The 18,090-nt window shown below is 45.2% G+C and overlaps 1 protein-coding gene across 1 annotated transcript in view; it reads left to right on the top strand.

Moving 5' to 3' along the window:
• meis1 (Meis homeobox 1) overlaps positions 1–18,090 on the top strand; it is a 71,584-nt gene that overhangs the window by 42,355 nt on the left and 11,139 nt on the right. Inside the window, exon 9 of the mRNA XM_023963803.1 lies at positions 5,656–5,732. Coding sequence (XP_023819571.1) covers positions 5,656–5,732 — 77 coding nt within the window. The remainder of the gene's footprint in view (positions 1–5,655; positions 5,733–18,090) is intronic.

Here is an 18,090-nt window from a genome sequence, read left to right as displayed (position 1 = left end):
GTAGCTCTGTCGGATTGTCTCACTGCTGCTGTTCTGAAGTCTTCAAAGCTGGGAGATCACTCCCGATTTGGTAGCTTGGAGCGGGTTTCTGACTTCACCGGGGCTTTGTGGATTCTTCTTCCTCTCGTTTACGCTCCCCCCCACCCACACACACTTTAGTCCCCGGCAGCCCTGAGGCGGCCCACCTCCAGCTGCGGCTTGCTCTTCTCTTCTTTGGAGTGCCTCCCCTCGCTCAAATAGGTGGTAATTACGGGCTTAAAGAGGTTTAGTGGTCCAGCAAACTACATAATCACCCTTTGAATTAGTCCCAGCTCATCAGCCTCAGCCCAGAGAGCAGCACTTACCGCTAGTGCTAGCTAGCCGCCGCGGCCCCCCCTCCCTTTATTGCACAGGGGGAAGCTCAGCGGCAGGTGTTGTGCAACATCCGGCCCCCTCAATAAATGTCGCCTCCCCTGAGCCGGGGTAGGGTGGACTAATGAAGCGTGCCTTCACTCTTACTGTTCCGGAGAGGAGGTGCTCTCTGAATGGTCCCACCCCCCCTCTTTAAAACAAAGCCTAATGGCACTTTGAGAACACTTGTGCGTACGGCGCAGTCAGACCCCCGCCCCCTCCCGGATCATAATACCACCACCTCATCGCATCACAGCAGAGCCCTCAATTGGGAGAGCGATCGTGCGTCATCGTCGCCGCTAACAAACTCCATCATCTAATCCACTTTGTACTCCAGCTTTAATGACACACTTCACACCCTCCGCCCCGACGGCTAACCAGATTTAACTGTTTCCCACAGGCGGATCTCTGCGAGGAACCCCCCCCCCCCCCAAAAAAACAAACAAAAAAACCCCCAACAAATCTGTTTTCTGCTCCTCAATTAAAGAAAAAAACGCCAGTTTGTTCGTTCTGCTGCACATATATCGAGGTTTCCCCTCTCAGAAGAAGCCTGGTGAATAATTCATGCCCGCCTTGAGCCGCTTTACCAAAGACCAACACCATAAAAGAGCCGGCTCCTGCCTTTTTTCTTTCGTCGCTCGGAGAAGGGGACGTTTATTTTGCAGAAGGCAGTGTGAAGATCTGTCTCAAAAGAACTGTTGTTGCGCTGTTTTGTTCTTTTGCGTCGGAGCAGAATGAATCAGAGGAAATTAGGTTAAGGGGGGGCTTTTTTTTTTTTTATGTTGTTGTTTTGTTCACTCTCTCTTTCCTTTTTTTTTCTTCCTTCTTTAATCCCCCCTTTTCTCCCAGCGCCGGCTTTGTTGCGGGGTCCCTGCTCCCTAATGAAGTCAAAGGGATGTCAGTCGATGCCACCTACACAGAGAGGAATTTGAGATGCTGTCTGAGCGCACACCAGCATCCAACCCTCCACCCAAGGAGCAGGAGAATTAGGAAATTGGAGGCTTTCTGTGTCAGACAGTTCAGGCTTATAGTGGGCTCCAGGTTTGTTGGAACAGCACCTTTGGAAATATTCAGGCTAATCTCCCTTCTGTTGTGGGAGGGCAGAGATTCTGGTGAAAAGTCAAAAGGCCCAGTATCTGTTTTTTCCCCCCTTAGTTTGGGTCAAGCGCTGCACGGTGGCGCAGCGGTCAGCACTCTTGCCTCACAGCTAGAAGGTCCTGGTTTGAGTCCCGGCTGGGTTCTTTCTGTGTGGAGTTTGCATGTTCTCCTCATGTATGCCTGGGTTTTCTCTGGGAACTCCGGTTTCCTCCCACAGTCCAAAACCATGCTTCACAGGTTAATCAGTGATTCTAAATTGTCCTTAGGTCTGAAGTGACTGGATGTGTTTTAGTGTGTGACCCTGCTACAGACGGCTGACCTGTCCATGATGTACCCCACCTTAACCCAAGGGTAGGATAGGCTCCAGCAACCCTAACTAACAGGTTCTGAAGATGGATGGATGAATAAAGGGATGGATGAATGAATGGACAGATGGATGAATGGATGGATGGATGAAGGATGGATGTTTGCATGAATTGATGGATGGATGAATGCATGGATGCACAGATGAATGACTGGACGGACAGATGGATGAATTGATGGATGAATGAAGGGATGGATGAAGGATGGACAGATGGGTGAATGGATGGATGAAGGATGGATGATTGCATGAATTGATGGATGGATGAATGCATGGATGGATGAAGGATGGATGTTTGCATGAATTGATGGATGAATGCATAAGTGCACAGATGAATGACGGGATGGACGGACGGAAGGATGGATGGCTAGATGGATGGATTTTGGATCCAGTCTTCGATCAGCTGCTAGTAAAGTGAGTTTACTTCCACCACCTTCACCGCCCCCACAGGTTGAGACATCGATTCAATTCATAACCTGCTGGAAGTCCATCTCAAACCTTTCAGAACTTCTAAGGATTTGTTGGATTAAATACATGAATGTAAATCTGAGAAGGTCTTGGTCTGTGTTGGTTGTGCTGAGGTGGAGAAGGTGTTAGGCGATGCCTCTGCTCTGATTCAGCCCGAACTCTGGAACGCCTCATTTGTTGGAGACGATGGAGATTATTCTAAAAGATCAGAGGTTGGAGGGGTCTGACTTCACTTTGGCTCGTCAGATTTCCCAAAAGAATCCTCAAAGGTGTGAAGGACCTTCAGCTGCTCAACTGCCTTCTGTCAGAAATCTGAATTATGAGAAGTGAATCCAATTGCTTTTGGTTTGTCTTCTCTCAGTTGTTAACCATTGAGGCAAACTTGTTTTTACTATCAAACGTGTTAGTCATGGATTGGGTGGGTGGATGGGTGGGGGTTCTGTGTGTGGGGGGGGTAAAGGGAATATTTATGCTCTTATCTGCTCATGGAAGCCTGGAGCTCCACATTTCCATTTTCGTGTCTCCTCCCTTCCCTCCTTATCCTCCCATTCTTGTCTCAGGATGTCGAACACACACACAGGCGTGCACACACACACAACTGGACTTGAGCTTAGTGTCTCCAATGAGAACCAATGCAAAAGGGCAGCGCATCTTTGAATGTAATGTGCGCACACTCGTACTGATAAGACGCACTGATGAGAAAGAAGCCGAAACAACACAACCCTCCCAACACACACACACACGTCCTTCGCAGAGCGGCGCGGGGTGGAAACTCTCATGAAAGGAGTTGTATATTTGGAGAAAGACGTATCATTAAGATAGGCTGGAGGAAGAAGGGAGGGAGGGATGAGCAGAAACTTTCCATCTGCTCTTTTAAAGAACATGTTATTGCTTTTCTCACTAAAGCACCCCCGCCCCCATCCCCCTTACTGCAATGGCTCAAACATGGCAGCCAAAGGCCACGGAGGCCCCAGAATAACTCACAGACGCAATTCAAAGCAACTTGTTGCCGAGCGAGAAGCTGTTTGGACGGAGAAGGTGGACAAACGGAGGACAACTGTCCCCTGATGAGTTCTGCTCTGCAGAAACCAGGTCCTAAAAAATCACAGGTTTTGGATTTAATTATGAATAAAAGAAGAACGCTTTTAAAACATATCAAAAGTTGATCGGAGTGCGACTTTAAAACTGATGGACTGACTTTTACAGTCCTGAGCGCCTGTTGTCTGTCAACCTTTATCAGCTCTACTTCGTAGTGAATCATGATGATTTAGTGTGTCGTTTTAAGCAAACTGTGGAGTTGTGGTTTCATTTTAAGGGCTTTTTTTTTGCTGTCCTGTATAAAATGTGGGCATTTTATAGCCGGAATGAGAAGAGTGACGGAGGGACTGATGAAGATGAATCCCATGAGTGAAAAGCGCCCGGATCCTGCCGCTCCGGCCTCAGAGTCGTTCTGTGTGTGACTTGTTTCTGTTTGCCTGGAAGCTGAAGGGAGGGGAGCTTCCAAACAGGATGAATTTTGTGCTTCGTCATGGCCCCCGGCGTGGCCAAAGCCCCCCCAGTATCACGAGGCAGACACTCCTGCTTCCACAGATCTGTGATGCATAGAATGGTCTCATTGATGTTTTTGGTGTTCAATCAGAGGTCTTTGTCAAGGAGGAGGACTTTAACGACAAGTTGCTTCCACATGATTAGCAGAGATGAATGCATCCGCAGAGTTTATACCAACTGTCCCGAAAACCCACCCTGAGATGGGAGGGGAGGCCGGGGTCCGTCGTCTGTTTTTTCTCCACCATCTTTGTTTCAGCCCTAAACAATACAGTTTCTTCCTCTTTGCCTGGGATTTCCTGCACTTATCTGTTATGTCAACACGAGCAGGCAGACGGTCACCCAGCGAGAGAAATACTTGCTGAAAAGAAATGGACACCAAATTGGCCGGAGGCGACAATTTAGTTATAACCCGGCGCATGAAATTAACCTCGTTGTGTTCTTTTTCGCCCTGCAACCAATCACATGGACGAGGGAAGGCTGGGAAGAAAAATCCCTCTCCACTCATGCTTTCAAGCACAATCCGGCTCATTATGTGCTGAAATCTGATGATGAAAACATAAAAATAAAAGCTGGCGCCGCGCTGATTCCTCTTGTCTGATTGACTTTCAAGGGTGCATCGTCTCGTTAGATGTGCTGGAAAACAGCGGCCACGTGTGAAGGCTGCTGTGAGTCATCACTGAGGAACATGATGGACGAGTAGCAGAACGATGAGCAAAAAGTCTGAACATTTGTCTTTTTTTAATCTAGTAGACACTAAAGATATCTTGAAAAATAACAATGTAATGTTTTTAAAATATGTGCTTAACAGTTTGTAGAAAAACTGGAGGTTTCTTATTGTTTTTCTCAAATGCAGAAATCGCTGGGCAGTCACGTTTAATTTAAAGCTTCCACGAGGTTCAGGGTCCATAGCAACCATAGATGTTTTTTCCTCTCTCGGTCTGATGAATACGCAGAGCAACTTTTTTTCTCTCCAGCTTGAAGTAATTTTTCATTTTTCCTTAGCAACCACTGTTCACATGTCAGTATCGCTCATATAGCCACATAAAATGACATATTAGCGTTTTTTGCTAGTGTTTTTTATAACCGCTGAAAAGTACGTGGGATGGCAACAATGTTCTACTTGATTGCAATGTTTTCAAGGTCAACAAGTTACATAATTTCAGCATCATAAAGGTTATCAAGATTGATCTCATGTTGCTTCTACAATGTATGTAAAAACATTTGACCCTATTTATTTCACTGTGTTTTATATTGGACGCCCCATTGACACAGTTCTCAGTTGCTGTGACAACGTTTACATTTGTCACCCGTCCGCTTCATCATTTCATTTTTAGGTCTCGGTCCGTTCTGCATTATTGCTCCGTCGTGGAACCATGATGGCGCCATAGAGTCGCGAAGCTGTTTGACCCAAAGGCTTACAGATTCTTTGATAGTTAAAGAACTGAAACCAAAAAACGGAATTCAGTGAGAAATGCTGGATTTTTTTTTTCTGCTCTGAATACGTACCCCCCTCCCCCTCAGTTCCATATGCAGCAGTGTGATATATATTTGTGTAAGCCGCTACCTAATTACCAGAGCTGCTTCTCCACTTCACTTAACTTTCTAATTGGCTCGCCTTTTTGGGGCTGCTGTTAGTTACAAGATTTCATATTTAATTAATGAATCAGAGCGGAGGGGGGAGGCGGGGGAAGGGGGGGGGGCCACATTGACTCCTTTGATAAAAGACACATCGAAAGGTTTCCTGAGAAACAAAACGTCTCACTTCCACCACCTCCTCCTGTCTTCTGCAGCATCCGTACCCGTCAGAGGAGCAGAAGAAGCAGCTGGCCCAGGACACGGGCCTCACCATCCTACAAGTGAACAACTGGTGAGTCTCCTCCGAGTTTGCATGGACCCTTTCCTTCCTTGTCCACCCCCCTTCATTTTTTTCCCTGCAGGGCCATCTCAGTCTCTAATGATTGGAATTAATGCCTGCGCTCAACCCGCATATTCATCTCCAATCCCGCTCACCTAGATCAATGAGGAGATTTGGCCTGGAGTGATTTTTCCGGCTCTGCCCAAACATGAGCAGCCATGTTAATTAACTGCCATCTTTAACGAAATGCTGAGAAAATCCAATAAAAAATCCTGCTGCATCTACGAGGAACGCACCGATGATTGGCTTTTTCTTTCAAAGTTTTGGTATCAACAATGTGCTCCTCTATTTCAAAATAAATGTCGTACTGTATGAATGCATTTTCCTTCTGTAGAGTGTTTACTAACCCCCCCACCACCACCCCCCAAACTTTAACAAGGAGCTCCACTTAGAAAAGCCTGACCTGCAAATTACAGCTGTTAGAGCTAAGCAGGCGGTTAATTGGGCTGGAGTGTGGTGGGCCGGCCTGTAAAACAGGACCGCTAACTACCCGTCTTAACCTAAGATAACACTGAAAAAGGTAAAGTTAAAAAAGCGAGGGGGGGAGGGGGGTGTCCTTGTGCGGCCGCTCTTATCAGAGCGATGGCTATCAGCGCGTGCTCAGCGTTATTAACCGTGTCTAATTAAAGAGGCTGAGGAACGGCTTGGGGGGGGGGGGGTTGGCGGCGTTTGATCTGCAATGCCCTCAGAATAATCCTGGTAAGTGTTGGGGAGTGAAAAATAGATGAAAGAGGGGGAGAACATGAGACCCCCCACCACACCCTTTTACAAGCAGTCTGATCATGTTAATAATGTTGAATGAGGCACCTCAGAGACACTCTGACAGCCCCCCCCCCCCCCCCCCCCCCCCCCCCATGACCTGAGGAGAACCCTTTAGGGGTTATCAAATCACGTGACCCCCCACCCCCATCTGATATCCACATGGGATCAATTGTGACCTGTGGGGAGTCGGATGGTCATATGAGCAGCAGAGTTCGCACTGCTAGCTCTCACTGATGCAGCAACAAACCCCAGAGGGAGGGGGGGGGGGACACGTGCACATCTGTGCACAACCACTACACCACATGTGTGAATCGTAGGTGGCTAATCTGGGTTTGTGAAAGACAACCGGGGGTGGTTAATCTGAGCGGTATTAGACGTTAAAGCTGGCATGCTGGGATTCCTGCTGCCCCCTCACATATCCCTTTGCGCACACACATGCGTGCGTGTGCACGTGCGCACGCCTGTCCACATTTTCCCTGCATTCTTTAGCCGCAGCGATGAGGGCTGAGCAGGTACGAGACGGATGATGGAGAGTAAAAAGCAGAGGAGAGACGGAGGGGTGATGTTAGGGGAACTGCCATTTCACAGGCGTGTTGTTGTGCTGGATGGGAAGCCCCGTCATTGGGTGTCTCCATAGCAACCCCGCTGATGGTACCTCCTGACCCACTGAAGTCAATTTCCCCCCGATGTGATTCTGTTTGTCGCTCAGGCATCGCCTCTTTGGAAAAAAAAAAGAAAAATCAAGGATCTTTGGAAAGTGTGTTTGGTGTCATTTTCATGCCAAGCCCCCCCCCCCCCCCCCCCCCCCCCCCATGTGAACTCACAGACGAAAGGCGTGTGTGACCGGCCAATAAAACACACACTGGAGCCGTGTAGCATGCTCCTCAGAAACTCCCGCTCTGTCAGCCGAGCAGCTTCTCTCACGCACAGAAGACGTGTTAACACACATGTCTGCGTCCATTATTGATGAGCCAGCGCGCTATGGGGGGGTGGGGTGGTGGATGGGGGGGTGCTCAGCTGATTAAATAAAAATGCTAAAGGCCGGCGAGGGGCGCAGATCACTCATGAATTATTGGCAGAGAGACGCTCCAGCAGGGAGTCTCAATCTGAACAGAGAAAGCACACACAGCCGGTTCATATACGGAGAATGTAAACACATACCTGAAGGCAGAGAGGAGCCACGCCCACGCCTTTTGCAGCACAGGTACACCGTGTACCACATACCTGGACCCAAGTGAACAATGCCTGTACACACAGCAAACCAGCACTGTCAGTGTGAAACCCTCTGACAGCCACGTTTCCTTCAAACTTTCACTTTTTTACTATACATATTGACCACTAAGTTAGAATTAATGTGTTCATTTAAAAAGCAAATGTAAATTTCCATTTAAAAAAAGTTATTCCACAGCTATCAAATGCTCTTAGGCTAAAAGTAAAAGCTTAGAAATTAAAGTTTTAAATGATTTCTTTTGTTTTTGGTTTTAACTCAAATGTACACTGAACATGATAAAAAGTGATTAACTTAAGGCTACCTTTGTTGTTAGAAAAGAAAACTATCTTTGCTAAGCTAGCTTCATTCAAAATACAAGCCAATAGCTAAACTAGCTAAAAACTAACAGCAAAAGCTAAAAAGACCGTTTTTAAAGTGCTCAAAGTACTTAGATGAACTAGCAAATACTGAATTATTCTGAAGAAATATAAAAGGAAAGTGAATCTTATAGCTAGGAGTAACAAATGTTCTTGCTTTGCTTACAAAATTCACCTCTGGGATGGTGTGGAAGTTAGCTTACTTTGATATCCCAGCATGCCATTTTTTTTACATTTTCTCCTGTTAGCTTACAGCCCCTCACAACTCCAAGATAACATTACCGTGGAAAAATAAAAATAAATTAATAAAAATGGCGAGCCATATCAGAGCTATCCAGCCGTACACTTTTGAGTCCAGCTCGGAGGAGGAAAATAAAGACGGACATGAATCTATTTGTTAGGTAGAGAATTTAGAATTGGAGCAGGGCACTGAGAATGTGGATCGCCCATGTTGCTGCGTCACAAACCCAAGCTTTTTCAGAGTGCGGGGCTTTGTCTGCTCCTCATCCATCAACATTTGAATAAAGAAATACACAGAACATTCAAATTCTAATGTTATATATGTTCTTCATCATGAGAAAAATGCTACAAGAACATTTTAAAAACACCCAAAAAGTCAATTTTCATTGGAGCGTGTCTTTAAATTGATCCAGTTAATCTCTAAAAATACAAATCAAAGCGTTTTCATAGCTAAAAATTAAACAGCAATAAAAATCTGATTTGTTTCTATTAAATTTAGGGGATAAATAGACACGAAAAATAACCGTTTCCAAATATGCAAAAAAAGTATATGCTAGCGCAGCCTATTGCTAACGGCTAAACCAATACAAAAACAGAGCTTTGGAAAAGAAGAGTTGGGAAATAATGAAAGAACCAAAATATCATTTATTTTTTGGCCTCAAAGTGACCAAATGTACTCCTTGAAGCATTTTCTTCTTTTTCTGCAGTAAGTCTCAGTGACATTCATGGAAAAAACTGGCATCCTTTGAAATTAAAAACATTTTACCGTCGTTATTCATTACTTAAAAATCTCTGACCACAATGCCACCAGAAAGACCTCCATGTTCCAGTCAGATCTGTGAAAATAAAAATGAGAATGCCTGAAGTTAAGTTTGATTTAATTTATTGATAATAAAAAAATATATGAATTTGCAAACCTGATAAAAAGGGTTTCTTTAACAGATGGATCAAATTCTATATTCTTGATTAGATGTACATGAAAATTCTTCAGTCTCTGTAGTCATGTAAGATCTAAGGTGAACCTTCTGAAGAGACTTTCTGCTTTTAAGCTCCAGCAAATCTTCCAAAAGTCCTGCAGCTATGATCTGTAGAGCCATCCATCTGCAGAGTCAGGCCTCATCATACTCCGTGTGCAAACTGCATATTTAACCTGCTCTTAACAAGTAATAACAATTAAAATGAGCTGGGAATTGCTCCGAGATGGATCATACGGACGCGTGGATGAGCAGCGAAAGAGAGCAGTAATTAGATTAGCTGGTAGATGGAGGCGTGCGCCTTTCTGCAGCCGCAGCATCCAAGCGTTTTTTGAACAACACAACCTTTTACCTGCTCACAAAATTACACCACTCCCGACACACGCAGCAGCTAAAAGCTCAGCGAGAAACATATAAAATGTCCGTCTGGATGCAGTCCGTCTCTCCGTGCTAAGTTCTCCTAACGCTCCGGTGATGTAAAAATCGATGGAGAGGTCATCAGGTTTCCCTTGTTGGCGGCCCCTCCCCTTCCTGCCTGCAATTTAATAATACCCCTTTAAAGGCAGTGTTTAAGCCCCGCTGAGCAATTGTTTTGTCAATAAGACCTCCTTTTACGAACGTCTTAAAAGCCTGGACACAGAGTTAGAGGGAGAAGAAGGCTAGGAGTATTTAAAAGGGCAGACTGGCCGTGGAAGGAGCGGCGGCTGCATTTGTGTCTGCAGCTTATCGGGTTTCTGAAAGCACAGGAGGAGAGGACGGAGAGCAGGAGGTGATGGAGCAGACCGGGGAGACATGGAGAACATGCTAGCAATAGTGCAGTGTCAGAAAACGATCAGTTCTTTCACTCTGGACTGAACAAGACTCTTAAACTACTTTGAACCTTTGAGCCTTTTCCAGGGCCGGAGTTATGAGGTGGCAAATGGGGGCACCTTGCCCCCCCCCTCCCCTGATTTCTGAGTCAATATTTCTGTCATTAATGACAAAATAATAAAATATACGTTTTCCTTTAGTTTATTACCTAATAAAATCCAGAGGCGGGGGTCAGGAGGGGGGCAGAAGACTTTAGAAGGGTGGCAAATGCAAACATGAATGCCGTTACAAATGAAAGGTGCAAAAATACGGTTTTAAACACTTTTATTGCTGTTAATAATATTAAAACGGCAGTTTTTTTTAGCTGAATTGCTATTACTAATGTTATTTTTAACATCAACATTATATTTTTTTGCTCTTAAAGAAGCTTTTGTTGACAATTTCTTGATCTTTGTCAATAATTAGTCAAATATTGAGGGGCATTTTACAATGCATAATACTCCTGACCTCTCTTATTATTCCTCACCCTAAAAGTTCAGGCCATATTATTATTAATCTCATGTATGAGAGGCTAGAGTCATAATTATATTTATTGTTGTCATGAAAAAATGTCCTTCCATCTATACTCTGAAGGTTTAGGCCATCAAAGTCATAATTGTCCCCATAAAAAAGTGATAATTCATTCTCTGTGCAATACAAGTTGGGTTATAAAAGTTACTATTACATTACAATAATGAAATAGTATTTCCATGCCTTTTTGGGCTTTTTATGATGACGTATGCCTTGGTAAAACCATTAGAAATGCAATTTTTCCCCCTCTGAGGGTCCAGGGCCAGATATGAATATTGTGTACATTTCACAGTGCAGCATTTTGCATATTTTTTGGATGGTTTGGGTCTTAATATTTGCAGGATTAATAAACCCCTAAAGGCTTTGCCGTAATGTTAAGGCCATGACACACAGCCACTAAGTCCATTTTCCACATGGGGTTCTTTATGTGAATTGGGTTTTGGTCTGTTGAATGATTTTTGCTAGACGCACACGCAAAGCGTTCCACGACTGTTCCTGCACGCATGTACCACTGATGTGTAGCTTTTATAAACGGCACACGTCACGTTTAAATGATGGAATTGATGCACTAATCACAGATGAAGAGCGCAATAATCCCGCACGGTTCATGTTACATTGGTTTACCTGTTCTTTGCGTGTTTATTCATACTTCTTTAGCGGTTTTGACGTGGTTCATTCCTGATACATCTGTGAAGAATTTCACGTTACGACCACAACTTCTCTTAGTTTTTCTCACAAATGTAGGTAGAGGCTGTGAGGCGACCTTTAGTTATCCTAGTTACAATGTGCCTTTCCACAGTCATTGTAATCTTTTCAGCAATAATACAATAATAATTGTGATTCAATTATTAGATCTTGCTCTTCCTGAGTCATAATAACATTTATTACTGAAAGTTTGAACTTGTTTGTCTTTAGTGGATTAAAAATGTGAACATTTTATTGATTTGTTTTTCTTTTTTTTTCTTTCCTGACTTTCTGGGTTTGTAAGGAGGAAATATAGGAAATTCCCTGTGGAGTTTTCCTGCGAGTGTTAGTGTGGAGCCTGAGAGCAGCTGCAGGGTTAACAAACAGACACAAACAGGTAGAGTGAGGTGCATGTTTGAGTGTGGGGCGGCGGCGGCGGCGCTGGTGGGAGGGCAGAGAGCGAGCGATGCTGGAACTTGTTCATGGAAAGTCCTCTGAGCTCCGGCTCTGCCCCGAAGCCTGTTTCATCCTCAGCAGTCGGAAACCGCCTGACCTTCCCGCAGATCCGCGCACGCTTCACGTGCGCTTCACGTATGACCTCACCCCTCCGTGTCAGAAGCCGTGTTTGCTGCTCGGGCTCGGTCGCTATGACCGGAATCCATTGGAGGAGTCCTCAACCTGTGCAGACACAACCCACTGCTGACTGGATTGTGTCAACACAAATCTGTGCGCTTCAGGGTCCCTGTGCACCCCCCCACCCACCTCCCTGCTCCCTCTTTCTCTGCGATTTCTCTTACATCACAGCACGCCGCCTCAGGACAAACCTGCATTTCTCCTCCTTCTTTCTTTCCCTTTTTCATTCCCCCCCTCTCCTCAACATCCTTTTGTAGCGGGGAGGGGGTCGGGGCAGGACACAGCAGCATAGAGGCGGTGGGTGCTGGTGGTGCTCAAGAACATAAAAGGCGGGAGAAAGTGGATCTGTGTGGAAGCACGGCCGCCAGTCTGACGAGAGCCGGAGGGACCTCAGTAGCTCAGAATTCGACTAAAACCGTGGGTTCAATTCCTGCTCCCACTCCAAATAAGACGCAGTGACGTCACAGGTTAGACAGAGCGCCGGTTCTCCCTCACATCCTGACTCCAACCTTTTCTGCAAAATGAAGATGAGATTCCTGGCGAGATTTTTCATGTTGCAATGAGCTGAGCGGGACGTTTATTCTTGCTCTTAAGCTACGTTTACGCTAAAGATGTGACGCACGTCAGAGAATGTGCTTCTTCGTTTGTCCGCCACCTTCACTTGGAAGAGGTTTGGTGTGAAATGTCAAAGCGGTGCAAATCTCACTCCAGGCTTTTTCTTTCATTCCTCTATTCTGACATAAGAAATACACAATTAGGAATTCCTCCTTCAAGATCCATTTTTAACAAGTTGGCACTTAAGTGAATTAAAAGGGACGCCAGCCAAGCGTCATTACCAAATCTGAGTCTTTCCTTGGTCAAAGTTTGACCCGGCTTGACTTTCAACACGCGTTCAATTCTAGAAAGAGTCTGAAACTTGTTTGGAACGCGAAAGCTCAAATGGGGGCTTGAACCTGCGTTGTGGAGGGCGGCGTGAACATCACTTTATTGTTGTCTGGTTTGGAAAGTCCCGCTCGGCGCTGCACAGCCTCAGTCAGCTCCTTGCCAGTTGTGCGCGTTTGTTCTGCTCCTCTCTGGAAACTCGGCTGCGGCAGATCTACGGCGTTCTAAGCGGACGGCGGCGGCGGGCTCTTAGGCAGTTGACCCGGCGGCTGGCGCTTTCTGTGTGTGCAGTAAATGGGGATTAAGCGACCCTCGTGTCTGCTCTCAGTCTAAAGCCTCTTTCAAATTTCACACTGTTTTCTTAAGTTTGCCTCCATATGTGGCGCTGGATCCTGCTAATCCACCTCATGTTATTAGAGAGCTGCCTCTGTGTGTGTGTGTGGGTGTGTCCGTGCACAGGCATGCATGCATTTGGAGATGGTTCAGGGCCTCCCAGCCTGCCAAAAAACCCTCTGCTGTTTACTGAAAACACCAGACTCTTGTGGCGTGACTTGCCGGCCGGTCGGACGCCCGTCCCGTGTCGCTCCATCGCACGCCGGCCCAGAGCACGTCTCCACACACCTGTGCAAGTCCAAAGCGCCTTTCTTTTTCCCGGGGTGGTTGTTGTGTTGCAATTCACACAACGTCGACTGTTGAAGCGGTTTTTGGAAAAACAGTGAACAGTTCGGCTCGCCGGCATGTGAGAGCATGCAGCACGCCGTGTTCTAACCGTACGCATGCATGCAGGGCCCGCGCCGGAGCGTGCTCAGATGCTGCACGACCGCCTGGCGTGACGTCACATGTGGACTCCGTCAGAAAAGACGAACCGAGTTCACTCTTCAATCCAATACCGTTGAGTCTTCTGTAATAGAAAGAGCTGCTGTTGATACAGCAGAGGAGGCGGAGCCTGACAGCTTCTTCTCGCTTTCAGGAACATGTTTACACAGCGTTTACTGCTTCATCCTAGTGAAAATGTTAAATGAGTTAAATGACATAATCTGGCTTTAAAACAAAATGGTTTCTTTCCTCTGCAAATCAGGTTCAAGGTCTATACTCTGTAAAGACAGAAAAACATATTTAGAAAAGCAAAATGAGGCCAAAATGCAGTTTGGATGCTTATTAGGAAAAAAACAAGATTAAAATGGAGCTAAAATGTTTCATCAGCTGAAAAGAATCTGGAGATGGCTAAATGAGCATAATGAACAACAATGAGAAATGGAACTACATGCTTAACAGCTTGATTGTGTGTGAAACGGCAGGAAACGTGGATTTAACCCTTGTGCCATTTTAGCCGACCCCACCCTTACACTGACGTGTTCTCCCTACCATGACAAAGGTGGATAAAGGTGAAGAGGATTTCATGTAATCCATGGACACCAGTGAAGATCACAAATCATTGAAGAAAAAAAGGTTCAGCGTACTGTCTAGTGGGTCTAGATGACCCATCTCCCAACGTTAAAGTGCCTAGGATAGCACAAGGGTTATATAGGCTGACTAATTCCAGAGAGCGCTTTCACACTGAGCCGTTTGGTCCAGAGCTGGTTTCCTGTGGTGATCCTTTTGGTTGGGCAGCTGTGAAAGCTCACCGGAACTTAGGTTTGGATCAAACAAGAGCTCCCTTTAGCTCAGTGTTTATATTCTTTTTTCTACCGTAACTTGTCAGCTGTTTATGCAGTTAAAGTAATTCCAGTGGATTCTATCACAGAGAAAAGTGGCTTTATGCAACATTTGACATTGAGAATGTGTTGTGTATCGCCGCACAGCCGTCATGAAAAGCTGCTTTTCTCTGCGTCCGAATCTGCTGATTCACGTTGATCACGGTTGAAAAAGTTACGTCATGTCACAGAGCGCGTGTTACTCAGAAGCAGCGGACGACATCGCCAGTGGTAAAGGGTTATAGACGTATGTGTTAGCCACATGCACCCGTACGGCGGTTTTAGGGTTGTCTAGGACGTGGACGTCATGAAAATGGACCGTACCGTCGTGATGCTGTCACACCGCGCCTTTTTACGCAGCACTCCAGTCGTTAGTGAGGCGCTGGTTCGGTAAGGAAAGCTGCATGCGTGGGGCGTGCAGGTGACATGTTAGGATGCCAACACAAATGACTCTTGGAATGTCCGATTTCCTCATTTCTAATCGTCACACTTAAAGAGCACCAATGGGCTGCTTCCACAGTACGAAGGGTTTGGTGGGGTTGAAAAAAACCAAAAGATCTTTACCCCTGGATTGTGTGTTGTTTAATTGTTCGCTATGACCTGTCGGCCGCTCCACAAGTCGACCTGCGTGTCGCATATAGACCGCAGACGGCCTGGATACCCCTGTAGGGGCAGTTAAGACTAAGGCTTTAGATTTTGAATCTGCACCTCTGGATGAAACATGCGCCTGCGCACCAGCGCATGCTGTGTCAGATTCATCTTCCGTCAGTCTGGCTTTAATCATCTGATATGGCTGCAGACTTGGGAGGCGTGCGTGCGTGCGTGCACACGTGCAGCAGATACTCACCGTGAATGTGGATCAATGCGAGGAACCTTTGTGTTTCCAATCCGCATCTTTCCACTTGCTGGTTATTAAATGATCTCCCAATTGGTCGCGCAGCCAAGGCGGCTTATGGAAAAGACAATTTCTTGCCTTTAATAGGGCATTTCACGCGAGCCCAGTGCACACCTGTGCACGCGCGGGAGCGGGACATCGGCGAGGTCTGGGCGGGCGCCGTTCTCCTCTGCTTTTTCAAATGTTTTCTGGCGTTTCTCTCTGGACATCAGCGTGTTACCCAGCATCCTTTGTTGCTGGCGGAGGAGCTGGATAGTGCAGCTCATTGTGGCGTGATGGGAGGCAGTGGGGGGGGGGGCATGAGGCTGTAAACACAGCTCCTATAGCACCCGGGGGTCGTGAAAAGGTGAAGCCTCACTCTGCTCTCTTTTCCTGGTTCTGACCACAGCCTCTCCTTCCCTCACAGTCTGTTAGCTTATTAACGGTCACAGCAAGAGTGTCTGGTTTGCAGACCAGTGCCCCCCCCCCCCCCCCCTCCAACTCCTTCTTCTCTCCATCCCTCCGTTCCCTTGGCTGCTATTATGAGAGGCATTTTATCCTTTGTTCCAGGCCCCATGGTGCATCTGGCCTCAGATATGGGGACGACAGGGACAGGAAACCAGCATGAGATTTGAAGGGAGAAGTGTGTGTGTGTTGTGGTGTGTTGTGGGGGGGGGGGTCAGACTGTAGATTTGGGAGGTGGGCTGCCAGTTTCCACCACGCGGGGAAGGAATGATAAGGCAGAGAAAGCAGGAGAAGGAAACCGATAAGAGGAGGCGGCCTTTCTGCTTTTTTTTTTTTTTTTAGCTGTTCTGGTGTCGAAACGTCCCAAACTTTTCAGCACCGCCCTCCTCTCTGCTCTTTGGGATGCAGAACTTTGTTCAGACATATCGTTGCCGTTTGTTTAAGGAAGAAAAGAGATCTCGCCAGTTTTTTCTCCAAATGTTTGTCCAACATTTGTTTGTGTTTTGGGATATTCTCATCTGCTGTCTGCAGCTTCATGTAGCTATTTAGCTAAATGTTATGACTTTTTTTGTCTCTGGAGGCAGAAAAAACAGCTTTTTTTTAGCATAGTTCTATATAAACATTCATATCACACATTTTTGAGACCCCTATCTCATTTCCATGATCCAAATTCTCCTTAAAAACCCATTGTCTAAAATGTGGTCCACATTTTCTGCTCTGTAGTTCACCATCGTTCCACTAGGGGCAGTAGAAGGGCTTTCCCTGGTCTTTTTAAAATGGCTGCCTAAGTGAAATCTCTAAAATGCTTTTGGCGGGAAAAGTTTTCCTGATTTCTAAACTTTGTGGTGGAATAACTCATCTACAGTTGTTCATTTTTTAAACGACTACTTGCTGTGTTGAGGAGAAAGCAACATTGTTGATTATAAATTCTTTATAATCATTTAAAAATGTGTGGATCAAATTTGAGACATTTTCACATCTTGAAGTAAAATTTTTAACAAAGATTTACCAAATCAACCAACATATCATCATAGATACTATCAGTATCTCTTTAAAAATAAATGAGATTGCAAATTTTTGTGTGTGGATTTCATCAAAGGGTTAAATACGACACAATAAAAAAAAATTAATAAATATATGGGAATAAAGTAAAAATAAATTAATAAAGTTAGTTTTGTATAGGTTATAAATTGAGAATTTATGATAAAGTTATAAATAAGCAAACGTGTGTTTGCTAAGAACAAGAACAAAAACAACAAAAAAGAACAAACACGGTGTTTCAGTGTGAGAGATGTAGAGTTCATTGGTTTTACAAATAAGGAAATAAGGAAAGGAGCAAATTAGTCAACACTGACTTATTGTAACTGCAAAGAATGAAATGAATTTAATCACGACTTTTTTCTTACCATTTTACGAGGTTATTTTAATAATATAACTACTTTTTTCTCACAATTTTTTAACTTTTTTCTTAAAAAATTACAACTTTTTTCTAGTAATTTTAGGACTGTCTGTAAATTGTTGTCTTTTTTTCATAATTTTACAATATTTTTGTTTAGGAAATCAACTTGTTTCTCACAACTTTATTTTTGTAAATGTTTGATTTTTTTTTTTATATTTCAGTTTATTTTCATACATTAATCTGCTTTTTTATGCTGTCCCTAATATTCTGTCGTGGTTTAGTTGAAAAAAAATGGAATTTCCCATTTCCCATTTCTGTGTTGTAGTGGACTTTTCCTGCTTAAAGATGGACTCTCAGTATTCTCTACTGTTGTCAAACTTTTTCTTTCGTTAACTTTGCTTTTTGACATTCACATTGTCATTCTCACCCCGTTCATCGTTTTTCAGCCCTTGTTCCAGTTAAATACCCCTGCCTCGGCGCCGGCGTCCTTCACCGCTTTGCGGGGCAGATATTAATAGGACGTGCAGAGACCAGGGACAGAAAGACACGACGAAGAGGAAGGAGATGAGGAGGAGGAGGAGAGGTCAACAGTTGGCCGGCGCTGGCCTCCAGTTGACCTTCAGCAAAGGGTTCAGGAGGAGAGAGGAGCCAAAGGAATGCTCGGGCCTCCTCAGCCCTCTTGGCCCTCACTCCTTTTTTTTTTTTTTTACTCCCCCTTGCATATCCCCCCCTCCCC

This window comes from Oryzias latipes, chromosome 15, assembly GCF_002234675.1.
Source record: "Oryzias latipes chromosome 15, ASM223467v1".
Classification (NCBI taxonomy): Eukaryota; Metazoa; Chordata; class Actinopteri; order Beloniformes; family Adrianichthyidae; genus Oryzias; species Oryzias latipes.
This window is presented reverse-complemented; position numbering and strand designations above follow the sequence as displayed.